Here is a 26,996-nt window from a genome sequence, read left to right as displayed (position 1 = left end):
GAACAACAACTACCACAATTCTGAAACACTTCAAAACTCTATCATAGCTGTGTCATCCGGACAAGGGTGGTCGAAAATAACTTTTCAAAATAATTCTGCAGGCAAAGAAAAATATGGAAGACGAGGAAGCTCGGAACTTATATGATAAATACGGTATAGAAAAAAAGGAGGCTATTTGAACTCAGAATTGGACTTATGGAAATCAAGCTTCTGAGTGAGTGGAAATCAGGCTTCTCATTTTGTTAAGAGTGAGGCAGTGTAGTTACTCATAAAATTAGAATGTTTGACATGCTTGTAAACCACGAAAAAATATATACCTTTCGAAAATTTCACATTTATTAATAGCAACAAGAATAGATCGTAATCAAGAATAAGCCGGATTTTACCAAAACAAAAAAGGCATAAATTATGATGGGAACCATCGCGGGTTTTAGTCTTGGCTGATTACATCAAAAAATGATTGTTCTTGACGAGATTCTTCAAGCAACCTAGCCTCTTAAGTATTAGTTTAACTAGCATGGACACCTGCGGTTAAAATTAACCTTTTGAAAGTCTCCAAACGATTACAGAAATTCGTAAAAATAAGCCAAATTAAACTAATCATTGTATGACCACAACCAACGACCATAATCAAAACCTCAACTCACAAAAACAGCAGCTGCTCTTGAAAGCAATAAAACTCCTTCATCTTTGCGTCTGTAATAACTTCCCTTTAAAAATATTCTCTAGACTTAATTTGATCTATATTTTATCATACCGCTGAATATTTCTATTTCGCAAATTGGATCTTTTTCGTTTGTGCCCCGCCTCGCTTAGTAGGTGCGCATGATTTACACAATAGTATAAGCGGCATGTTTTTACACAAAGAATTACCTGGTAATGAAGCTCTGTAGTTGGATGTACAAACAGAAAAGATCCAGAAAATTAATTAAAGCTTTTGACTTAGAACGTTTTCGTCAGCTTACACTTGGGAAGTAAAGTGCGTTGGAAACCACCCCAAAACAAAAACCGTAACAGTATAAAATGCACAAATATTATGTTAGTTCAGATGGATGGCTACGTTTTCTAAACTGCGGTAATTCAAAGTGTTGATGGTTTTGGTTAAGAAGATTTAAGGCAATTGTTGTTGTTGCTGGAGCTATTGATACGTCTCAGTCGTTGAAATTTTAAAAAATGACTGTCTTTTTCTGATGTTGAAGAATTCGCGAAAGAGCAATCGCAGTTATCTTCAGAAAATCTTCTATTAGCGAAGTTCCACATTAATTAATAAATCGTTTTAGTTCAATCATTGCAGAGACGCTTACTTAATTCTCCAATCTGTTCAATAGCCCTGATTTTCTATATACAAATTCAATTCTAGCCTCTTTTTCCAATTGTTCTTGAACTCATTTTTGATCCGCAGTCTGAAATCAGCTCTTCTTGTGCGACAATTTTGCAGTTTCTGTTAATAATTTTATGAATTTATTAAAATATCGTTCAACTCAAGAAACAAAACAGAGGTAAAATGTTCAAATTTGTAAGTTGATTTATTTAGTTCGTTTTTTTGTCTACCTCGCGATTGCTTTCAACGCGTTCTAAAAGGTTAAACTTTGATCTATCAGTTTTTACGCAGATTAAACCATAAAAAAAAGGAGAGGACTTGAATAATTAGAGCCATATTGGCTTACAAATTTCAAAATAACATGAACCTGATTGGCAATGAATGCGAGAAAGTTGAGGCGAAGAGCGAAAGCAAAAGAAAAGAATTTTAATGTGCGCGCAGCAGCACCAGCCATGAAAAGAATAAATTAGCTATTTATTTCATCGGCCGTTTTTAATTTTTGAATTCTACATCCACAAAAGCATATAATAGTGCTCTGTAGAAGACTGAAACTGACACGGGTACGGATAAAATTAATGACTCCTGGGTATAGTTCGTTTAATTTTTGGGCTATGAGGGAAGCAATGCGTCTAATGAGTTTATGTGTGATGGGGCTGGCTCCACCTGTGGTGGCAAATATCAACGTTGAAAAAGATCCATGTTCAATGTCCACATTTCTGTCTTAATATTTAAGGCGTTTTAACTTTTCATGTAGTAAATATGACTCTTTGGTGTCTTTAATTCTGTTTGTGGGAGCATAGGAGTTGAAAATCTTTACATCAGAAAGTGAGCGCTCAAAACGACTGCCCCAGATTCCTCTGGCGGAGATGTCGAGTCTTGTTTTTCTTCGGTGCAGATAGCGTTTGTAGAATTCTCGATGTCGAGAGGCTGCAAATTTGGCAACTTTCTTCATCAAATTAGCAAAGAGATCACGTATTTCATGGTGCCTGATAATTGGGTTTCCTCCTTTGAGGCAGTGAAGGGCATGAAACAGTACGAAAGATGATCCACAGACACATGTTGATGGCACATTTTTGAAATCCCATCCGTAGCGGATACAGAAGGCGTCACGGAATTTGGATTTTATGAGCCAGAGTCCGTGATTTTAACTGGCAAGGCGTTTAGCCATGAGGAGGCCCCTTTCTCCCTTTCAAGATGCAAGGCGTAAGATAGGTCGGGATCCGTCGCGTCAAGGATTTGGTTTTGCTTCTGCGTAGCTGACTTCAGGCGCTCTGAGTGGATCTCCTTCTTCATTCGGTCTTGCTCCAGAACTATGAGGTCGGACGATGGGTCGTCAAGTGGTGCTTAAATGTTCTGGGAGTCAAAATAGTTTCGATTGTGTTCATCTGGTTGGTTGATTGTCAGCCCACCGTTTCTGACTGAGAGGGAGAGTATCCGTCTCGTTATCTTGTGTGGACTATCTCTGTTTGTCAAGGCTGGGTTGAGCTGGTTGCTGTTGCATGGCTGATCTCTTCAGCATAGCAAAGAAAATGTTATGTTTTGGTTGTGGTTCTGGAAAGAAACGTCATTTTACTCTGAAGTCCTTTGACGTAGCATTGGAAGGTTGCTTAGGATGATGACTTGAGAGTTTTTGAATTAATTTTGTGTAGCCGATAGTTTTGTGTTCCAAAAACACCTGCATATTCTCGTCACTGCCAATAACTGATCCGAGAACACTGAGACCATTGAGAATTTGGACATTGGTGTTTGCAAAATTTTTTCGGTCTCTTGTTTTGTCCATTGTTTGACAATTAGCTGGCTTTTTGGAGCGTTTACGTGAGAGCCAAAGCTGGGCCCCTGATTGGAAAGATTCTCGAAGAGTTCGTGCAGTTGCTGGAGTGTCCCGTCAGTGTACAATTTTCTTTTACGGTTCTTGGCATTTGCAGTTTCATGATAGGAAGCTTTAGTGCATTCCCTTAAATTAACATGGCTAGTGGATCTCCTTGAGTGCAGCCTTCACGAGATAAGATGGCTTTTTGTCAACAAAGAGTTGGCTTGGTGTCTTGTAGCAGTTTGTAAGTGTTTTGCGGAGAGAACGGCACATTATGCAAATGTTTTATAGGGCTGTTGTCCTGTTTAGTAAGTTGAAGGCATTAGAGGTAACTATCAGTAAAGTAGCTTCACAGTTCTCGTTTTCAAATTCTCTGCGCAGAACGTCGATTGCTTGTTCGATTCCTGCGGTCTGCCCAAGTTGCCTCCGTTTTTTGGGCCTCTGCGTCTAGACAACTTGCGATGCATCACCCAAAAATTTGGCGCAGAACTTCCCCTATCCCAACCGTTGGTACTCCTGGAAATTTTTCAAGTGTGATCAGTCTGCTGTTGTTGTTTGTACGCTTCTAATGAAGTATTGAGCAATACTTCAGTAGCTACTCCGTATGCCAGTTTTGCCACTGTTTTTCGGAGGTTGATTGAGGCATTGTCGAATGGGTTCAAAATTCTTCTCCATTGATAAGAGTCCAGACCCGAGGGTCCATGTGACCCTTTCGTCTCTTGAATTGCTCTTTCAATCGCATTATCATCAATCATGTCAAATATTGAGTTGTTAAAAGGCAAGGGGTTAGCACTCTCGTGGCTGACAAGGCATAAAGAATGGCCTGCCGGGTGTTTCTCGTCTGGAATTTCTGCAACAGTTCTGTTTCCGATTTTGTCTTTTGGTGACAGAACTTGGCAGTTTGAGTCACTGTCAAGTGTTCTGATGGCATTGCCGAAATTTCCATCTTTCATGAATTCGGTAACTCTCTTGAGGAGTTGCGACTGGCGTTCTACTCCACTGCTCTTCCGAACTTGGTGTGCTTTTGCTTCAGTAAGGACTTCGTCTAGTTTGCCTTGATCCCATAGCCGAAGTCTACGAATAACTGTTTTGTTGACAAAGTCAGTGCCCTCCTTTGTTCGGGCCAGAATCAGGCGTGGCAACAACATGGCTGCTGTCATTGCGCAACTGGTGTGAGACGTGTAGTCGGCTAGTGGTCGCAGAGAATCATCAAGAGATTCGGCAAAGGCGTTGCTGCTTTTGCACTTATTGAGCAAAATGCCATTACATACAAAAACATAGGAACTATTAGGGATCGGTAAAGTTATTGAAGGACTTCACTTTGTTAGATTTTGCTCCAGAAGATAGAACCTTATTTGCTTTTGTGAAAGGCTCCTCTAAGTACATTTTCCAGTTCAGGCCATGTGATACATGAATTTAAATATATTTTGCAAATTTCCATGCATCCCATTTGTTTGTAGGATCTTTTCCGATTTGTCCCCCCCCCCCCCGTACGTTATGCGCTCCCCCACCCCCCCCCCCCCCCAGTTATAGAGCACGTGCCATTACATGGTAAATCATCATGTTAAAATATGGCCCGTGCGTCTGGGGATTTGAAATTACTTTCTTTCCTTCAACCCGCATCTAGATGGCATGTACCTGCACTTCCCAATACTTTTTCTGTGCAGCTAGGATTTTCTAATCATCAAATTGTAACGATCGGAAGAAGTCAGCTATCCAGTAGATCATCTATGAAAATGCAAATTAGTAGCGGCCCAAGGAAGGAACCCTGGGAAACTCTACTGGTGATATCAAGAACACCTGAGCTGGTGTTGTCAACATTGCTGCTTATTCGATATGTATTCAATTATAAAACTTCGAGGCAGCAGCCACCGACTCCAATATAAACGAGTTTTTCTTTCAAATAAAAGTAAACTGTGCGAGCCTGCGTAGTATTTAAGTAAAACTATAAAACTCGACTAATTAAATATGGTCTACTACCCTTATCAATGTACATTGAACTTCATGATGTTTTGTTTATGCGTGACCTGTTAAAAAACAAGTATGACTACACTACCACTAACGAGATGAACCTCAAAGAGAGTAAAAGAACAAGACAAGATGCACGAAATGAACTTGAAATCCCTAAAGTGAACAGAAACAAGTGTAGTGAAAATTTCTTCCATCGAACTGCCAAGTTAGTCTACATCCTCTCGAGAAAATTGAAATCTTTGGAGGATTTAAACAAGCCAAAACTGAGTTATTTGTACCGAAACTTCTTCCTCGAACAGTATAACGAGTTAAATACATGCAGCTGGAGGATTCTTTGCAGCTGTGGTAGCTGCAATCCTCATTCAAAACTCAGAAACTGTATATTTTTATTTCAAGGCAACGAACTGATGAACTGAAGGGTGAAAACCCTTGGCTGTGCCCTAAAGTCTCGACTACACTACTTGGGCATAATCCAGAAGTCTCAACTACTACTACTACTACTACTACTAAAGTATTTTGTGGAATGAAATCTCTTTAATTTTCTCTTGATTTATCTTGAGTTCTTTGGTTAATTGTGAAAATAACGGCTAAGCATTTCCTTTATGCATAGTGTCGGGCGTTAACTGAAGATAGTAGTAAATTTGAATTTGAACGTTCTTAGTGGTTGATTAAATACTACGCAGGCTCGCACAAGCTGTCCTGTTAACTAACGGCAATAGTGGTAATAAGACCGTTAGTTTCCCGGAGGTTGATTGAGGCATTGTCAAGAGTCCATTGACAGTGCAAGTCTCTCACACCTTTACTCATGTCACTCTCGTCTTCTCTTTTGATGATTTTTGGTTTTGATTACTGTCAGGATTTGAAGATAGTTAGATATAGGAGTTGACTTGACGCTCCCAAGTTGACCGACTACCCTGGGGGTCATAAAAGATGTAAGCCCACTTGGGGGGCATTAAAAGATGTAAGCACATCGGTAAGTCGACCATACTGTCTCAGGAAGGTACGACACAAGGCGATCCCCTTGCGATAGCAATGTATGGAATCGCAATACTACCCCTAATAACAAGACTTCATAATGACTCTTTGACACAAAAATGGTATGCTGATGATGGTAGCGTCGTCGGTAAGTTAAAAGATATCAGGGCACTCTTCGACAAGCTCACTGAGCTCGGTCCCAAGTTTGGATATCTTGTCAATCCTCCGAAGTGTCAGTTGATAATTAAGCCAGGAGGCGAGCGCCAAGCGTCAACTGCGTTTGCAGGCACAAATGTGGAAATCACGCAGGGCGCTCGAGTCCTGGGATCAGTTATCGGAAGGTCTGAGGCCAGTAAAAATTTCCTGAAAGATGCAGAAACTAAATACACGAAAAGTTTAGACAGACTTGGTCAATTTGCTCTCACCTCCTCCCAGAATGCCTATGCATGTTTGACGAAGGGGGTTCAATAGAAGTTGAGCTTCCTCTCGCGTACTACACCTTCCATGGACGGGGTTCTGGACAAGGTGGAGGAGCGGCTTGCCCGTGTCATACCGAACTTCGTCGGCAAAGAAGTAATCCAAGAGGAAAGAGAACTTTTTTCTCTCCCTCTCAGAATGGGTGGGCTTAACATCGCCCTCCCACAAGATCTTCACAAAAATCTTGAGCAATCAGTTGAACTCTCAAGAGCATTGGCAGTCAATAATATTCAACAATATGAAGTAGAACAAACCAAGATCAGTCTCAGACAGAAAGCAGACAATCAACGTGAACTCATCTCGAAAAAATCCAGAATCGAAAACAATCTACCAGAAATGAAGTATACCATCCAGCTGGCCTCGGAGAAAGGAGCATCAAGCTGGCTTAACGCGCTTCCGTTGTCAAAACATGGTTTTGACCTCACGAAGACTGAGTTCAGTGATGGAATAGCACTTCGCTACACCTGGGAAGCGAAGAACACGCCAGCCATATGCCCATGCGGGAAAGAATTCAGCCTCACCCATGCCCTACATTGCGCCAAAGGCGGGTATACGCATCTATAACACAACGAAATCAGAGACGTGTTTGCAAACCTGATTGATGACGTTTGCCACGATGTCTAGATAGAGCCAAAATTTCAGTCGCTCGATGGAGAAATTTTCTCGAGTAATTCCACCACCACTGATGACGCTCGACTGGACATCAAGGCAAACGGTCTGTTGTGCTCCCGCTTTAATCGCTTTCTTCGATGTGAAGATTTTCAACCCTCATGCAAAGAACTGCCCTAAGAACATAAAAGATGCATACAAATATCACGAGAGCATCAAGCGAAATAAGTACGAAGAGCGAATCCGCGAAACCGAACACAGCAGCTTCAATGCACTGGTTTTTGCTTGTTCGGGTGGTGCAGGTCCATCAGCATCGCGCGTTATGAAATAACTCGCAACCAAGATCAGCGAAAAACGCGGAGAGCCGTACGCCGACACTATAAGCTACATCCGAACGAAAATCAGCTTCGCATTTCTGAGGAGCTGTGTTCTCTGCTTGAGGGGATGTCGTGCCCTCAAGCCTCGTGTTCTCATCGAGACTTCGATTAGCGCCGTCGTGGAGGAGGGAAGGCTGCACTGAGTGTTTGGCTGCTTATCTTTATTCATTTGCGTATTCATTTTTATTTTAATCCTTCCATTCTAGTTCCCTATGTGTGCTGTATTTATATATAGGTGCTTTCCTCTCCACTTGTTATTTATTTTTGTGACTGGGCCGTCTTTACACTGTCTGGAGGGGAACAGCTTGGAGTGCAGCATCCGGCTACTAAGTACTACTCATCATGCCCTATTTTTCGACCTACATCCATCGATGCCGGATGGTGTACACGGTCCTTTATTGTTGTTTTAGTATAAAGAGGAAGTGAAAGACTAAGCTGGAGGGCCAAAACAGAATAGATCGGGGCTTTCTTTTAATTGACTATTTATAGCTATTGCGCCCCCCCCCCCCCCCCCCCCTGTCTAGTGCTAATATAACCTATAGCACCCAATCATGGTATTTACACCATAATGGGGGCTATAAGGGGCAAAGACCCATATAAATTAATTAGTAAGTGATTTGCACCTACTGAGCGATTGTTTTCCAGTCTCTTGAAAAACAAAAAAACTCTTTTCCCTCTTTACATAATGCGCATTGTGATGATATGGGATGTTATTCGGCGGCTATTTTCTTTCTCAGTTTAAAAATGTCTTAAAAATAATTGATTCCATCCTTATAAATTCAAGAGTTTGCTATGAACCTATTTCAGAAATGACTGAAATATGTTCAATATTATCAATGAGATTCAACCAGGATGGCGGGTGTTTTGTTTGCGGGACATCATCCGGCTTTATTATATATAATACTGATCCTTTGAGGGAGAAGCAGAGAATCACATGGAAAGACGGTGGCATTGGTTGTGCTGAAATGCTTTTCCGGTGCAGTCACTTAGCTCTCGGTTAGTCTCTGCTGTTACAGTTCAATCTACTGTAAAATACACGGGAAGATACGCATTTTAGTTAACCATTTCAAGTAGAGTTCATCGTCAGTATAATAGTGAATCAGATTTTTTTCTCGAATGCAATTATGTAACTTTCACGACTATAACCGAAGGTTAAACATTTACTTGTCAATGTATATGATTCAAATAATTAGCATAGATATGAGCATAATTGCTATTTTCTACGTAAAAGTCTGACATAAATGGTTCCAACTTTCTTTAATGAAATATTTTCATGCTGCTTTCTGAGAAGTTCGGTTAATCAATCTTTATATTTTCTCTCGAACTCGTTGATCTTCTTCGTTATGGTAGTTTGTTTACTTTTTGGAAGCTTCCACTAAATCGATCTGTCACCATGTTTTGTTTTTGTTTCCGCAAAATATATGGTTTCTGTTCCAATCGATTTGCAAGCGGATAGCTTTAATAGTGGGTTTGAGTAATGAAAGCGATTTAGTCGGGGTGAAAGGCGGCCTTGCATAGCAGTTTTTAGTGTTTGCAACGCTCAAAATCATTTGGAGATGTTGGGTAATTGAAATCGCAGATCGGACCGACCCCTAAAGTGCTGGAATGGAATCAACTTTAGTGGGGGGGGGGGGGATTAACTGAACGACAAATTCATGACACGAAATTTCGTTTCAATTAGACGTCAATGCACCCCATAGTTAACTTCTTGTTGTTGTTGTAGCCGTCCGGGGTCTACTTCGGCGTCAGTAGGTATGCCTTTAAAGCCCGAGGAAGGACGCGACCTCGACAGGCATCAACCATAAGTTGTGGATCGTGAGGTGGGTGGGTTTCTTCTTGCGCTCGAATAGATTTTTCATGTCATGTGGGCTCTCTTGGCAATCTGGGCAGACGTCACGCACTTCGGGGTCGATTCTTGACATGTACGAATTCAGTAACTTGCTATAGCCACTTCGTAGTTGGGCGAGCTTGACTCTCGTACTCCTGGGAAGCTTCTTCTCCGACTCGGAAATGAGGGGTGACGGGACATTCAGAACCTTGTTGTTGCACATTTTTGAGATGGATTTCCTGACGAACTTGCTGTGAAGTATGATGTTGCCTCGCGTCAGCCATTTTGGGTGGCTTCTTTCCGTGGCACTTTCAACATCGCTACCGAATTCTTCTGTCAGGGTCTTCCGCATGTCTCTTTCGCTGACTGAGTCCTTGATTCCATGGTTTGGATGGTGTGTCGACTGTGAAGCCAAGAGATGTTGTGCTGATAGAAGCTGGCAGTGGTCTCGCACGGCAACATCTACATGGCAACTGCTCCGACCCCTGGCAATCTACATGGCAATCTTCAACTCGTTCTGAGGATCGTCTTCCATTGTCATCCGCGTGCAGCCAGTGGCGCTTCTCAGGGCAGAGTTCTGGCGTCTCTGGATTTTCTACCAGTGCGAATCGGCCAGACCAGGGGACCAAACGGGAGCCGCGTAGTTGATGATGGCTCTCCCTGTAGCTTTGTACGTAGTGAGTAGCAACTCTTTATCCTTCCCCCTTGAGCTCCCGGCTAGGGCACAGAGGACGTTGTTTCTCTTCGCTACTCTATCCACTACGGTTTTCGCATGGGCACCAAATCGGTACATCGGGTCAAAGGTGACTTCTAATACTTTTGAGTGTTGTTCTGTTGGTATCCTGTTGCCTTCCACCTATATTTTTTGAGCGTTCTACTTGATTCGTTGCTGAAAGTGGTGAATAATGTCGCCGATGATTTGCCAGGAGAAAGTTCAAAGCTGTTTTCCTCGAACCATTTTAGGAGCACTGCAAGATAACTGTTGGTCTTCGTCTCTATTTCGGAGATAACTGGTCCTGAGGAAAGAACTGTGCAATCGTCGGCATAGCTTACCAGCTTCACGTCTTCTGGAGGGGTCGGAGCAGTTGCCATATAGATGTTGAATAAGCAAGGAAATAGAACACCTCCTTGAGGCACGCCGCTGCTGATTGTCCTTTCTTTTGACACGCTGTTCCGGAACTCGACTTTTGCTTGCCTTCCATGAAGGTAGTTCTTGAGCCATCTCTTGATTTTCACATGCAGTTTCAGGTTCTCAATTCTTTCGATGAGCTTGTTAATATTAACCGTATCGGAAGCGGCGCGAAGGTCGACGCCACCATAATGGTTCTGTGGGCGGGTTTCCTTCTGTTGAGGCCTGTTCTTATGTGATCATCTATCTCGCAAAGAGCAGTGGTGGTGTTGAATTGGCCCCTGCGAAAGCCATGTTGATGTTCTGCATGGCTGAAGCTTTCGAGGACAAACGGCACCATGGAAGTCTCTAGCAGCTTGATGAGGGGTGAGAGCAGAGACACGGGTCGATAGCTTTTCGCCTGATCTGCTGGCTTTTCGGGTTTTAGCAGGGGAAATACGCGGGAGCACTTCCATATGCCCGGTATCACCGAGTGCTTGATGCTCCTATTAAACATCTGTGATATATGCCGTTGCGTTCGTTCCAAGCTTCTTGAGCATCAATGGTGCAGGCTTGTCGGGGCCCAGAGCTTTAGAGCTTCTGGTTTTCTTAATCGCTGCCTCCACTTCTTGCGGGACCAGGAGATCCTCTTCTGAGTGGGCATTCTTCATCTTCCGCATGAGGGCCCGATGTCACTTCTCTTTTGGATCCTTGCACGTGGGGAAATACATCTGGCTGAACTTGTTGGCACATTCAGTTGCTCCATATATGGTTCGATCAACTTAACTTAATTGCCACATTTCTGATATTGACTGCTTTGCCGCTCAAACCTTTGATGGTTTGCCAGAGCTTTTTGCAGCCTTTCCGCAGGTCGCATTCCTCGAGGTGTTGAATCCATTTATCCTGTCGGTGTTTCTGGACCTTCTTCTGGATTTCTTGATTCAGCTCGGTAACTCTGGGGTTCGAGGGGTTGGTTCTCCTGAGATCGTCTCTTTGCCTCGTCAGTTTCTCGGCTTCAGTGGGGAAGCCAGGGAGAATAGACGGAATCCTTCCTTTGGGATGTGCTTTCTGGCTGCCGCTTGTAGCAGTTTCCTGAGGGCTAGTTGGCACATCGCCAACCGGGAGGATAGGGATGCGATCTTCAACAAAATCCTTGAGGGCCAGCCAGTCCGCTTTGAGGAAATTAACATTAACAGGTTCGCCTCTCCGTTGTGCTCCTCTTCGATTCAAGCAACACTCTGACGATGGGATTATGGTCTGAGCTAAGAGCAGTGTCCACTGACCATTCTGTGCTCATGGCAAGGTTGGGGTGAGCGTTGGTGACGTGCGGTGAGCTGCATCTTCCTTGTGACGGAACTCTCGTGGGTGCGTTCTCGTTCAAGACGACCATGCTAGCCGCATCGATTTGCTGGGTGAGTATGGCGCCTCTTTGGTCTTCCCCTATGGCTGAGTGCCATTGCTTGCTGTGGCCATTCAGATCACCGCAAATGATAGAATCTTCTACCATGAAAGGCTCCAGATTGGGTTGGAACGCCTTTGCACAGCTGGATGCAGGCGGGATGTCGATGTTGAACAATGTAATCTCGTTGCCAAACTTGAATTTGATGCCTTGTGCCTCAGTGAATTCGTCATCGCACTATACCAACACATTGCTGTATGTGATGGAGTTGTGGATGATGATTGCAATCCCTCCGCCTTTGTCCTTTGACCTGTCTTTGCGGATGATTGAATAGTTTGGGACTTTCAGATTGCTGTTAGGCTTAAGAAAGGTCTCCTAGAAAGCCCTATCTTCATCCCACTTTTTCCATGTACAGGACGCATTCTTCGATCTTGTTCCGTAGCCCATTGAAATTGAATTGCGTAATCCGAAGGTTCGTGTCACAGTTTTCCTTTTCTGTACAACTCCTGCAGCTCCATGTGTACGGCAGTCTATTTCCATCCAGCTTGGCGCAGGTGAAATGTGTCCATCTCTCGCACACTACACATTGGATGCAGGAGTGCAGGGCTTCCTTCGTACAGATCGTGCACGGCCTTTGGGGACCTGGGTTGCGTTCGATCCCACCCTTGATCAACAGCATCCGGACGATGATTCTGACTTGTTTACGAGGAGTGGTGGCCGGTCCAGCACCCCTCGGAGTCAAAAACACCCCATCCCGAAGCTTTGGCCTCCCCTTTCGGAGAGAGGTTGGTTGCCGTTGGCCCATCTGAGTTGGGGTGCTTTCGGGACGTAGACGCCGCAACCGTGAAAAGCCCTCAACCGTGTTAAGCCCGCAACCGTGAAAAGCCCGCACCCCATAGTTAACTTCTTCATATCTTCTAACAATAAAAAAAGGACCGTGTACACCATCCGGCAACGATGGATGTAGGTCGGAAAATAAGGGATGATGAGTAGCACTTAGCCGGATGCTGCACTCCAAACTGTTCCCCTCCAGACACTGTAAAGACGGCCCAGTCACAAAAATAACTAGCAAGTTGAGAGGAAAACACCTACACGACGGCGCTAATCGAAGTCTCACTGAGAACACGAGGCTTGAGGGCGCGACATCCCCTCAAGCACAGAACCTAGCTCCTCAGAAGTGCGAACCTGATGTAGCTTATACGTAACGTTCGGATGTAGCTTATAGTGTCGGCGTACGGCTCTCCGCGTTTTTCGCTGATCTTGGTTGCGAGTTATTTCATAACGCGCGATGCTGATGGCCCAGTACCGCCCGAGCAAGCAAAAACCAGTGCTTTGAAGCTGCTGTGTTGGGTTTCGCGGATTCGCTCTTCGTACTTATTTCGCTTGATGCTCTTGTGATATGTGTGCATCTTTAATGGTCTTATGGCAGCTCTTCGCGTGAGGGTTGAAAATCTTCACATCGAAGCAAGGGCGATTAAAGCGAGATCCCACAGACCGTTTGCCTTGATGTCCAGGCGAGCGCAATCATCAGTAGTGGTGGAATTACTCGAGAAAATTTCTCCATCGAGCGACTGAAATTTTGGCTCTATCTAGACATCGTGGCAAACGTCATCAATCAGGTTTGCAAACACGTCTCTGATTTCGTTGTGTTATAGATGCGTATACCCGCCTTTGGCGCAATGTAGGGCATGGGTGAGGCTAAATTCTTTACTGCATGGGCATATGGCTGGCGTGTTCGCTTCCCAGGTGTATCGAAGTGCTATTCCATCACGGAACTCAGTCTTCGTGAGGTCAAAACCATATTTTGATAACGGAAGCGCGTTAAGCCAGCTGAATGCTCTTTTCTCTGAGGCCAGCTGGATGGTATACTTCATTTTTGGTAGATTGTTTTCGATTCTGGATTTTTTCGAGATGAGTTCACGTTGCATGTCTGCTTTCTATCTGAGACTGATCTTGGTTTGTTCTAATTCACATTGTTGAATTTCGAATGAATCATTTTTGAATGACGCCAATGGACTTGAGAGTTCAATTGATTGCTCAAGTATTTTATGAAGATCTTGTGGGAGGGCGATGTTAAGCCCACCCATTCTGAGAGGGAGAGAAAAAAGTTGTCTTTCCTCTTGGATTATTTCTTTGCCGACGATGTTTGGTATGACTCGGCCAAGCTGCTCCTCCACTTTCTCCAGAACCCCGTCCATGGAGGGTGTAGTACCCCATAGTTAACCCTCCCTCCCTAAATATTGCTATTTTGACTATGCCATCCATAAGCATCGATATTGACTAGAAATAGCGAAATGTAAACAAAAATTGCAGTCCACGTTCCGATGTCGTGCCCTGACGCGCTGTGAGATAAAATCCCAGAACAACGGGTCAAGGTTCGCACATCGCGTCGTCAACTAGGACATAATTATGACCGCATATTGAGGTTTATCATATACTAGTTTTAAATGTCCATTTGAAACGTCGTCCTGCTGAAAAACCGAGAGCTCTAGTTTTATTCAGTCATGTTTTGGAAGGGCGCTTTGGTTTACTTTAGTAACTCTTCCATTTGTCATCGGTAAATCGCCCCGATTATTAAATATCTGTCATTGCGAGCAATCGTGTTGATATAGCTCTTGTTCTGTGTTTGCAAAAAATTGCACCCACTAAGCTTGGGGCAAAGACGTTAAAAGACCCATCATATTGAAGTGATTAGCAAGCAGATTTAATGTTTTTACAGTGGGTGGCGGAGTTCCCGCTCGATATCCAGTAAACAAAGTGATTATCTGGAATGGAGCAACTCAGTCGGAGTTATTTGAGATGGACTTTTCCAGCCAAGTAAAGAATGTGAAGCTGAGAAAAGACCGAATTGTGGTAGTGTTGGAGTCGTTAATAAAAGTTTTCACGTTTGACATGAACCCTCTGGAGCAAGAGAGATACGAATCGTGCCTTAATCCACACGGTCTATGCTCCGTAAGTTGTAGCTACGCATTTTAGTTTTGTATTAATGATCAGGAAAGTTTCACCTCAAATTGAATTTTAGTAATTTGATCGAACGAAATTTGAAGCAATTATGGTAAACGTGTTGGTGATTACGCCTCGGTTATTACGCCTTTTCAATCGGTCTTTTTTACGACTCGAAGAGGAGTAGTGGTTTTCTTAAGGATTTTCTTACCGGAAGAACATTTTAATCTAAAGTATTCGAAATACAGAAATTTTCATAAGTTCCATTTTAAAAAGTTTGAAATTTTTTTTGAAAATATATATATATATATATATGTTTGAAATCGTTCAACTATTTTAACAGTTTTAAATTGCTGTCAAACGAAGTTTGCAGCAATTATATTAGTCCTGTTGGTCTTTTTTAATGCGATTTTTCGCTTGACCGATTTTTCGTCTGACGCTTTTGACTTTTCGTCCTCAAAACGGGATAAACAGGTAGCACCCGGCTGGCATTAAATGCTCTTAGAGCGTTTCAGCTCAAACGGTTTTGGAGACTTATACTTATGGTGCGATGGGCGGTTCTTAGAGTTTGAAGACCCCCCCCCACCGCGCTATTGCCCCCCACCCCACTGTTGTCCACCCCGCCCACCTCCCCGTGGATACATCCCCGTGGATGCTAAAAACACGTAATTCTATACTAATTGTCACTATCCTTTTCGAGCTTTTTGAAAATTTTCGTTATTTTTCGAGTTCTTTCAGCCCTTGCTGTCAAGGAACTTCCTGTAGGGTTTTATAATAGATTACTGCATAGTTTCTAGTGGTAGTGGAATGGTTTCAACATCACGAATATAAGCGTTTTTTGACATTTATTTTTCATTATTCACGTTTTTCCAGACGCATGGGCCAGAAAACGTCCTTTGATAATAAGTTATGAAAAAATTTTTTGCCATGGAATAGCTTTCAATTTTTTAATATAAATTTTAGCGATTTTTTGGTAATAAAACTTGCTTTTATTTCAATTTTTCTGACAATTTTTGTCATTATTCCGGTTTTTCAGCCTAACAGAAAATCTCTGTTAGGGTTTTATAATAAGTTACTGGCTTTCGGCCATGGATTAGTTTTCAACTTTCATTATCACAAGTTTTAGCAGTTTCTTAATGCAACTTGAAGTTTTCTAGATTTCTTAAATTGTCACTTTTCAAGTTTCTCCAGCCTCAAAGCCACATAACCTTCTCTAGGTTTTCATTATAGGCAAATGCATAGCTTCTAGATGTAATGAAATGTTTTTCAGGTTTTTAATATCAGCAATTTTAAAAAACGTTTGGAATTTTTTCACGTTTTTTATTTTTTTTCCGGTACCAGGGTCCTAAGGACCTCCTTCAAGGCTTGATGATAAGCGGTCGCATAGTTTCTAGATTTAATGGAATGGTTAGCAGTATTTTAATGACTCCAGCTTTTGCAATTTTTTGATAAAATATATATTTTTTTTCAAGTTTTCGGAATGTTCCAAGTTTATAGATCATGAGCCAATGAAACTATTCAGAGCTTGAAATAGGGATACTGTATGGTCTCTTGAGAATATAAAATGGTTTTGAAGATTTTGATAACATGAATTTTAGCAAGATCTTGTTAAAATTTGCGATTGTTTTCAAAATTTTTGAATAATTTTGTCCTTTTCTGAGTTTAACGATCATTACTGGCCAGTCTTGAAGATGGGTTGCCTGACATAACTCCAGAGACAAAAAATAGTTTTGAACCTTTTCACTGCGAAATCTCGAAGCTTTTCTTATAATTTCTGTATTATTTTGCAAATTTTTTGCTAAAAAACTGAAAGCCTCTCTAAAACGTGGCGAGCTACTGTTGAAGTCAACTGCTGGCCGTTCGTTTGAGCAATTCGCTAGACGTTAGTCGGTTAAGTTTTTCATCTCTAGAGGAAGATGGCTCTTAAATTTTGTAAGCCTCGAATGCTAAATAAAAAAAATGTGTTTGTTTTATACTTCATTATTTTCATTTCCATTATTAATTTCAGAAACTAAGAGTTTGTCTTTTTGTTTCTGTTTGTGTCCTTGTTCTGCACTTTCTGGCATGTATCATTCTAGCTTTCTCCTAAAACCTGCAGTTTTATTCAATCTGCTTTTCTCATTCCTTTAAAAGAGCTAATGATTTTAGCAGTTTTTCTTAGATTTTCATTTTTGGTTTGCAATTGGTTTCGTTAAATATAATGCAGCACTGAGTATTTGCTTTAAATGTGTTTGTAAGTTTTGACTGATTATCAGCTGCGAATTGTTTTTCTGCCTCGCTTTTGAATTTGAACGATTTGTTTGCCTTCGATTATTGTTCTGATTCTCTGTCTTTTTCACGATTAAATTATTTCTGCAAGAATTTGAACCCATTTTTCTATGATATCTGCAACAAGAGAGCATTGTATCTTATTTTTTTTCTCATTTACTATGAATCTACGAAAAAAAATTGTGTTTTGTTTATACTCAATTTTTAGTATTCTTTTTTGAAAAATTTGCTTACTAAGAATTATCTACCTCATACTTTCACGATGACTCGTTTGGGTCCCAGAGTTGATGGTGGAATTCTAGTTGTTAAGACTAGTATAAATGAAAATATGTAGCCGTGTTAGGTGTTGACCCTTTTAGTATTTGATGATTCTAAGAATTTTGGCCATTTTTCAGCGTTACCAAATGCTATTAATGCCAAATTTTTGTGTATCAGAATTTCAGTGTGTTTAAGTCAAAATTATATCTTGTTTTAATTATATGCGGCATTTTGTATTGTTACTGTTTTTACGGGAATTTGTTCATGTCATTTTTACCTGAAAGCGAAAATTAGTAAAGTTATTGTGGTGAACAGATTTTTGCTCTGCGAGAAAGGTTTTGTGGGGCGTTAACGTTTTTGGGAGCCCATTTTTCACTTGCTTTTCAAGTATAAAGTGGTCCCCAGAGCTCTCGAGTTTTTAGTTTTCTTTTCATTTTTATGGATATCATCATTTTTGGATCATTAAGAGGTCTTGTCTCCAAAATTCAATGAATCTGGCCCTTTTATTCTGATGTTTCATGCATTGAAAGCCTATTTCTAACGCGAATTTTTTTGTTTTTATAACATTTTACAACTGCTAATCCGATTTTGACACTGTTTGTTCAATTTCTCTGTTAATTGTTTTGCTTTGGTTTTACTTACTTAAGAGTCTTCACACCTTCAGGTGTCTTGATTTTGTTTTTTTATAACCAAAAAAATAGTGTTGAGCCTTTTGAATACACTGCAAATTTTTTCTTTTTAACAATATATTTAAGATTTTTTTGCAGATTATTTTAATGTTTCAAATCTTTGAGGTGTTTTCGGTTGTTTTTATTTGTTTACTAGTATAGCATTGTGTTTTTTCTCAGCACTGGATGCTAAATAATGAAACATATTTTTCCTATTTCATGTTTTTTTTATTTTAATTTTTAAAAAATTGAGTGTTTTGTTTAGTACAATTTGTCGATATTACCCAGATTCCAGTATTTGTCACTCTGTCATTCTGCTGAGGACTCTTGCTCTTGGTGTTCTGTGCTCTGGCTTCATCAACTCTCTGAAAAAATTAATGATTTTAGCCTGTTTCGTAGATGGTTTGTTTTGAATTTTTTTGCAATTTTCATTTAATACATTGCAGCACTGAAAGTTTGCGTTGGTTCGTTTTAACATTTTTTGTTTGCAATTTTCTTTTAATACATTGCAGCACTTCATACGTTCCCGATGACTCGTTTGAGTCCGAGAGTTGATGGTGGAGTTCTAGTTGTTAAGACTAGTATAATGAGTTATTTAATGAAAATTTGTAGCCACGTTAGGTGTTGACGTTTTCAGTATTTGATGATTCTAAGAATTTTGGTCATTTTTCAGCGTTACGAAATGCTATTAATGCCAAATTCTGGTGTATCAAAATTTCAGGGTTTTTAAGTCAAAATTATATCTTGTTTTAATTATATGCGGCATTTTTGTATTGTTACTGAATGAGGTAATTGTTTTCATCTTAATCTGTTCCCATGATGCCAACGTTCAAGTCCTTAATATGACAGCTGTGTAATTTTTAATACTTTTTTGATCAAATCTGATCAGATATAGTTGTGCTCTTTCAAGAAATAAGGTAATGGTTTCGGCTGCAACTAGGTAAGGTTTTGGTGAATGTCCGATGCTTCGAGTCGCTTGCGGAAATCTTCCGGCTATGTTTTGTTTTTACGGGAATTTGTTCATGTCATTTTTACCTGAAAGCGAAAATTAGAAAAGTTATTGTGGTGAACAGATTTTTGCTCTGCGAGAAAGGTTTTGTGGGGCGTATAGATAACGTTTTTGGGAGCCCTTTTTTCACTGGCTTTTCAGGTATAAAATGGGCCCAGATCTCTCGAATTTTTAGTTTTCTTTTCGTTTCTATGGATATCATTTTTTCTGGATCATTAAGAGGTCTTGTCTCCAAAATTCAGTGAATCTGGCCACTTTATTCTGATGTTTCATGCATTGAAATCCTATTTCTAACGCGAATTTTTTTGTTTTTATAACATTTTACAACTGCTAATCCGATTTTGACACTGTTTGTTCAATTTCTCTGTTAATTGTTTTGCTTTGGTTTTACTTACTTAAGAGTCTTCACACCTTCAGGTGTCTTGATTTTGTTTTTTTATAACCAAAAAAATAGTGTTGAGCCTTTTGAATACACTGCAAATTTTTTCTTTTTAACAATATATTTAAGATTTTTTTGCAGATTATTTTAATGTTTCAAATCTTTGAGGTGTTTTCGGTTGTTTTTATTTGTTTACTAGTATAGCATTGTGTTTTTTCTCAGCACTGGATGCTAAATAATGAAACATATTTTTCCTATTTCATGTTTTTTTTATTTTAATTTTTAAAAAATTGAGTGTTTTGTTTCGTACAATTTGTCGATATTTTCCAGATTCCATCATTTGTCACTCTGCCATTCTGCTGAGGACTCTTGCTCTTAGTGTTCTTTGCTCTGGCTTCATCAATTCTTTGAAAGAATTAATGATTTTAGCCTGTTTCGTAGATGGTTTGTTTTAAAAATTTGCAATTTTCATTTAATACATTGCAGCACTGAAAGTTTGCTTTGGTTCGTTTTAACATTTTTTTGTTTGCAATTTTTTTTAATACATTGCAGCACCTCATACTTTCACGATGACTCGTTTGAGTCCCAGAGTTGATGGTAGAGTTCTAGTTGTTAAGACTAGTATAATGAGTTATTTAATGAAAATTTGTAGCCACGTTAGGTGTTGACGTTTTCAGTATTTGATGATTCTAAGAATTTTGGTCATTTTTCAGCGTTACGAAATGCTATTAGTGCCAAATTCTGGTGTATCAAAATTTCAGTGTTTTTAAGTCAAAATTATATCTTGCTTTAATTATATGCGGCATTTTTGTATTGTTACTGAATGAGGTAATTGTTTTCATCTTAATCTGTTCCCATGATGCCAACGTTCAAGTCCTTCTCAATATGACAGCTGTGTAATTTTTAAAACTTTTTTAATCAAATCTGATCAGATATAGTTGTGCTCATTCAAGAAATAAGGTAATGGTTTCGGTTGCAACTAGGTAAGAGTTGGGTGAATGTCCGATGCTTCGAGTCGCTTGCGGAAATCTTCCGGCTATGTTTTGTTTTTACGGGAATTTGTGCATTTCATTTTTACCTGAAAGCGAAAATCGGAAAAGTTATTGTGGTGAACAGATTTTTGCTCTGCGAGAAAGGTTTTGTTGAGCGTATAGATAACGCTTTTGGGAGCCCATTTTTCACTTGCTTTTCAAGTATAAAATGGGCACAGATCTCTCGAGTTTTTAGTTTTTTTTTCATTTTCATGGATTGGATATCATCATTTTTGGATCATTAAGAGGTCTTGTCCTCAAAATTCAGTGAATCTTGCCACTTTATTTTGATGTTTTATGCCTTGAAAGCCTATTTCTAACGCGAATTTTTTTTGTTTTTATAACATTTTACAACTGCTAATCCGATTTTGACACTTTGTTCAATTTCTCTGTTATTTGTTTTGTTTTGATTTTACTCACTAAAAAGTCTTCACTCCTTCAGATGTCTTGATATTGTTTTTTAATAACCGAAAAAATTAGTGTTGAGCCTTTTGAATACACTGCAAATGTTTTCTTTTTAACAATATTTTAAATTTTTTTTGCAGATTATTTTAATGTTTCAAATCTTTGAAGTATTTTCGGTTGCCTTATTTGTTTACTAGTATGTGTTATGAGTTTTTTGTTTCGTACAATTTGTCCATATTAACCAGATTGCAGCATTTGTAGCTCTGCCATTCTCCTGAGGACTCTTGCTTTTAGTGTTCTTTGCTCTGGCTTCATCAATTCTTTGAAAAAATTAATGATTTTAGCCTGTTTCGTAGATGGTTTGTTTTAAAAGTTTTTTGTTTGCGAACTTCATTTAATTGCAGCACTGAAATTTTGCTAGGATACCGTTTAAAAGTTTTGACTGACTATTGTTTTTTGCAAGAACTCTGCGGGCCTCAGTTTTATTATTTAACTAATTTTTGATTTTTTTTATTCCGTTTTCTTTGTCCTGTTCATTAATAATTTTTGTTTTTGCAATATATATTACTCTTTTTGTGTGATTCTTTTCAACAAGAGAATTTTTCTCAGCATCGGATGCTAAATAATGAAACATGTTTGTTTTTCTGCGTAATGTTTGTTATTTTGGTCTTGACTTACTATTCTTTTCTGCAAAAACTCTTCGGGCCTCAGTTTTATTGTTAAACTTGTTTTTGCTTTTGTTTTATACTGTTTTCTTTGTCTTTTTCTTATTAATTTTTCTTTTTGTAATATTAATTCCTCATTTTGTGTAAGTCTTTTCGACAAAGAATTATATCTAATTTTGGTCTTATTTGGGCTTCATCAATTCTTTGAAAAAATTAATGATTTTAGCCTGTTTCGTAGAGTGTCTGTTTTAAAATTTTGTTTGCAATTTTCATTTAATTGCATCACTGAAATTTTGCTAGGTTACCGTTTAAAAGTTTTCACTAATATTTTTTGCAAGAACTCTGCGGGCCTCAGTTTTACTATCAAACTAATTTTTGCTTTTGTTTTTATTCCGTTTTCTTTGTCTTGTTCATTATTAATTTTTGTTTTTGCAATATTTATTACTCATTTTGTGTGATTCTTTTCAACAAGAGAATTTTTCTCAGCATCGGATGCTAAATAATGAAACATGCTTGTTTTTCTACGTAATGGTTTTTATTTTGGTCTTGAAATTTTCAAAAATAGAAAAGTTTTCTTTTGTTTCTTACAATTTGTCAATATTCTCCACGTTCCAGCATTTGTCACTCTGCCATTCTCCTGAGGACTCTTGCTCTAGGTGTTCTTTGCTCTGGCTTCATCAATTCTTTGAAAAAATTAATGATTTTAGCCTGTTTCGTAGATGGTTTGTTTTAAAAATTTGTTTGCAATTTTCATTTAATTGCAGCACTGAAAGTTTGCTAGGATACCGTTTAAAAGTTTTCACTGACTAATATTTTTCGCAAGAACTCTGCGGGCCTTAGTTTTACTATTAAACTAATTTTTGCTTTTGTTTTTATTCCGTTTTCTTTGTCTTGTTCATTATTAATTTTTGTTTTTGCAATATTTATTACTCATTTTGTGTGATTCTTTTCAACAAGAGAATTTTTCTCAGCATCGGATGCTAAATAATGAAACATGCTTGTTTTTCTACGTAATGGTTTTTATTTTGGTCTTGAAATTTTCAAAAATAGAAAAGTTTTCTTTTGTTTCTTACAATTTGTCAATATTCTCCACGTTCCAGCATTTGTCACTCTGCCATTCTCCTGAGGACTCTTGCTCTAGGTGTTCTTTGCTCTGGCTTCATCAATTCTTTGAAAAAATTAATGATTTTAGCCTGTTTCGTAGATGGTTTGTTTTAAAAATTTGTTTGCAATTTTCATTTAATTGCAGCACTGAAAGTTTGCTAGGATACCGTTTAAAAGTTTTCACTGACTAATATTTTTCGCAAGAACTCTGCGGGCCTTAGTTTTACTATTAAACTAATTTTTGCTTTTGTTTTTATTCCGTTTTCTTTGTCTTGTTCATTATTAATGTTTGTTTTTGCAATATATATTACTCATTTTGTGTGAGTTTTTTCAACAAGAGAATTTTTCTCAGCATCGGATGCTAAATAATGAAACATGTTTGTTTTTCTGCGTAATGTTCGTTATTTTGCTTTTGAAATTTTCAAAAATAGAAAAGTTTTATTTTGTTTTTTATTATTTGTCCATATCCTCCACGTTCCAGTATTTTTCCTTCTGCCATTCTCCTGAGGACTCTTGCTTTTAGTGTTCTTTGCTCTGGCTTCATCAATTTTTTGAGAAAATTGATGATTTTTGCCTGTTTCGTAGATGGTTTGTTTTAAAAAAATTGTTGTTTGCAATTTTAATTTAATTGCTGCACTGAAATTTTGCTAGGATACCGTTTAAAAGTTTTTACCGACTATTACTTTTTGCAAAAACTCTGCGGGCCTCAGTTTTATTATTAAACTAATTTTTGCTTTTGTTTTATTCCGTTTTCTTTGTCTTGTTCATTATTAATTTTTGTTTTTGCAATATTTATTACTCATTTTGTGTAAGTCTTTTCAACAAGAGAAATTTTCTCAGCATCGGATGCTTAATAATGAAACATGTTTGTTTTTCTACGTAATGTTTTTTATTTTGGTCTTGAAATTTTCAAAAATAGAAAAGTTTTCTTTTGTTTCTTACAATTTGTCAATGTTCTGCACGTTCCAGCATTTGTCAATCTGCCATTCTCCTGAGGACTCTTGCTCTTAGTGTTCTTTGCTCTGGCTTCATCAATTCTTTGAAAAAATTAATGATTTTAGCCTGTTTCGTAGATGGCTTGTTTTAAAAATTTCTTTGCAATTTTCATTTAATTGCAGCACTGAAATTTTGCTAGGATACCGTTTAAAAGTTTTGACCGACTATTACTTTTTGCAAAAACTCTGCGGGCCTCGGTTTTATTATTAAACTATTTTTTGCTTTTGTTTTATTCCGTTTTCTTTGTCTTGTTCATTATTAATTTTTGTTTTTGCAATATTTTTTACTCATTTCGTGTAAGGCTTTTCAACAAGAGAATTTTTCTCAGCGTCGGATGCTAAATAATGAAACATGTTTCTTTTTCTACGTAATGTTTTTTGTTTTGGTCTTGAAATTTTTAAAAATAGAAAAGTTTTCTTTTGTTTCTTACAATTTGTCAATGTTCTCCACGTTCCAGCATTTGTCACTCTGCAATTCTCCTGAGGACTCTTGCTCTTAGTGTTCTTTGCTCTGGCTTCATCAATTCTTTGAAAAAATTTATGATTTTAGCCTGTTTCGTATATGGTTTGTTTTGAAAATTTTTTGTTTGCAATTTTCATTTAATTGCAGCACTGAAATGTTGCTAGGATGCCGTTTAAAAGTTTTGACCGACTATTACTTTTTGCAAAAACTCTGCGGGCCTCGGTTTTATTATTAAACTAATTTTTGCTTTTGTTTTATTCCGTTTTCTTTGTCTTGTTCATTATTAATTTTTGTTTTTGCAATATTTATTACTCATTTCGTGTAAGGCTTTTCAACAAGAGATTTTTTGTCAGCATCGGATGCTAAATAATGAAGCATGTTTGTTTTTCTACGTAATGTTTTTTGTTTTGGTTTTGAAATTTTCAAAAAGGGAAAAGCTTTATTTTTTACAATTTGTCCATATTCTCCAAGTTCCAGCATTTGTCACTCTGCCATTCTCCTGAGGACTATTTTTTTGAGTTTTCTTTGCTCTTGCTTCATCAATTCTTTGAAACATTTAATAATTTTAGCCTGTTTTGTCGATAGTTTGTTAAAAAAAAATTTTGTTTGCAATTTTTATTTTACATACTGCAGCACTGTAGTTTTGATAGAATACCGTTTAAAAGTTTTGACTGACTAATATTTTTTGCAAGAACTCCGCGGGCCTCTGTTTTACTATTAAACTAATTTTTGCTTTTGTTTTTATTCCGTTTTCTTTGTCTTGTTCATTATTAATTTTTGTTTTTGCAATATATATTACTCTTTTTGTGTGATCCTTTTCAACAAGAGAATTTTTCTCAGCATCGTTAGGGATCAAATTGTTAGGGTAAATTGTTAGGGTAAGAAGTTACTCTTTTAAGTCAAAACGTTTTGGTTTTGGCTAAAATACGGCTTGTCGTGTAATTCTGACGCTTTGAGTCGGTTCAGGAATTCTTCGGGCTGTTATGTAATATTTTTGCTCGACCGTTTTGACTTTTCGAGTGACTTTTACGTCCTTCACATTTTCGTTTTGCGCGATTTAAGTTTCGCGCTCATTTACAAGTGTCAGCAACTGAGCTCAAGTGGCGGCAGTTCCCCACTAAAAGTCAAATGAAAAGTGCGCCGAAATTAGTGGTTATAGTGGTATATAATAACCTCTAATGACGCCATTTGAAGCCCCCCTTAGTGATTTCTGTTACTCCTCCCTCCCTCCCTCCCTCCCACCTGAAGCAGGCGGCAATAGATGCGATTTCGCACTAGTCGTTCGAGAGCAATTCTTCCGACGTTATTCGGTTATGTTTGAGACATTTCAGATGTGTCTGATTGTACATGCGGGGTCGGTTTTATGCTTTTCTGCTTCGGAATCTCGGGCCTGTTACGTATTCGATGTAAGCAGTCTAATTTTTTTAAAAAGATATTCTGGAAATAAATGTTTTTTTTTGTGTCCGTTTTTGAGCAAATTGATGAAATCACAGTACGTTTGATTTGCTAGTGAGAGGTCCATTCTGGCGCGTTCCAACATAAATATAAATGTTCTAAATATCATAATTATTAACAGGAAGGTTACAAACTGAGGTTGCTTTTACTGTCTGTGTAGCTTGTTGATAACCCATTTAGGTGTGCGCGATGGAAGCGAACCCAATCATGGTCTATCCTGGACCCAAAATAGGACAACTCGCAGTTGCTTCTTTGGGCAGCGGAATGCCCGCCGAATATATCTCAGCTCATGAAGGCAACCTTTTTTGTATTTCGCTCAGCAAAAAAGGCGACTTAGTTGCTACAGCATCTGAAAAGGGTACATTAATTCGCATTTTCAACACTCATTATAAAGCACAGGTTGAAGAGTTTAGACGAGGCACACAGCCCGCTTTGATTTACTCGATCAATTTCAACCAACCCGGAAATTTAGTTTGCGTGTCCAGCGATCGTGGAACCCTGCATGTTTTCAATTTGAAGAACTCGACGCCCTCAAGTTCCAGTGGACGTCACGGGAGGACTGGAAGCATTTCGAAGCGCCTCGGACAAGCCAGAACCAGCTGTGGACGAATTGAGCTTAAATCCGGAGGTTTACCAGTGCTGAGTGCATTCAGTACCCTGGATGATAAATCGGTAGTGGCTATTTCACTTTCGGGAGAGTATAATAAATTTGTGGCCAATGACAATGAAGGAAATATTACATGGACTAGGGATTTCTCTGAGAATATTTTGTCGCCTAGGGATGTTTTCACTTCATTTCCACAAGCACCTTCGCCACGATAGTAATCCATGCTGTGTCAAATCAAATGATTTCCAACTTCATTCGTAAATTTTAGGTCAGAATTGGGATCTGTTTCGTTTTCACAACTTGAACAAAATTCGTTTTTCAGAAGATTGCATGAACAGATTAATACGCGGTTTTGCATTGATTATATTTGGACTGAATAATGAGATATGGTATCAGCTGCTAAGCTATAAGCCCTAATAGAGGACTAAAAGTCTGTCAATTTTTTGTCATATTTCACAAGTGAAAAGGAAACAGTTTTGTGAACCATAACAAAAATAATATATTTGGAGTTTTTGGCCATGAAAAGCAATGAAGTTTAGTGGGTAATTAATTAATTTTGAGAAAATATATTTGGACACTGATTTGAGTTTTCTTAGTAACAATCAATCAATATATTGTGCTCCAGTAATGTGCTTTAGGCTATTTATAATCGAGAGTGTTATTTTTGTATTGCCAACTTTATTGATCAATTGTATTTTATGAACTTGATTTTGAAAATTTAATTAGTTTAATTTCTGTCGCCAAATATAATTATATTGTTGAGTTAATTGCTGCAAATTAAGCGTTTTTTGTTTCGAAGTTAGTGTAGATTGAAGTAGCGTTTCTGCATGTATAGGTTACGTGACTCTGACGGAGTCACTGAGAAAATCCT

General features: G+C 38.7%; 2 protein-coding genes across 2 annotated transcripts in view; both read left to right on the top strand.

The window, feature by feature from the left end:
- The window catches only part of LOC142349403 (putative SERF-like protein), a 241,169-nt gene that overhangs the window by 57,667 nt on the left and 156,506 nt on the right, over positions 1-26,996 (top strand). The window lies entirely within an intron of this gene.
- LOC142349802 (WD repeat domain phosphoinositide-interacting protein 3-like) lies at positions 8,328-26,906 on the top strand. Its single transcript, XM_075401579.1, has 3 exons — positions 8,328-8,536; positions 14,595-14,827; positions 25,699-26,906. Exons 1-3 carry the CDS (start codon positions 8,350-8,352, stop codon positions 26,338-26,340), a joined length of 1,062 nt encoding a protein of 353 aa, XP_075257694.1. The 5' UTR covers positions 8,328-8,349; the 3' UTR covers positions 26,341-26,906.

The sequence above is a fragment of the Convolutriloba macropyga genome, chromosome 11 (assembly GCF_964194025.1).
Source record: "Convolutriloba macropyga chromosome 11, txConMacr16.3, whole genome shotgun sequence".
Classification (NCBI taxonomy): domain Eukaryota; kingdom Metazoa; phylum Xenacoelomorpha; order Acoela; family Convolutidae; genus Convolutriloba; species Convolutriloba macropyga.
The sequence above is the reverse complement of the archived record's forward strand: the minus strand, read 5'-3'. Positions and strand labels throughout refer to the sequence as shown.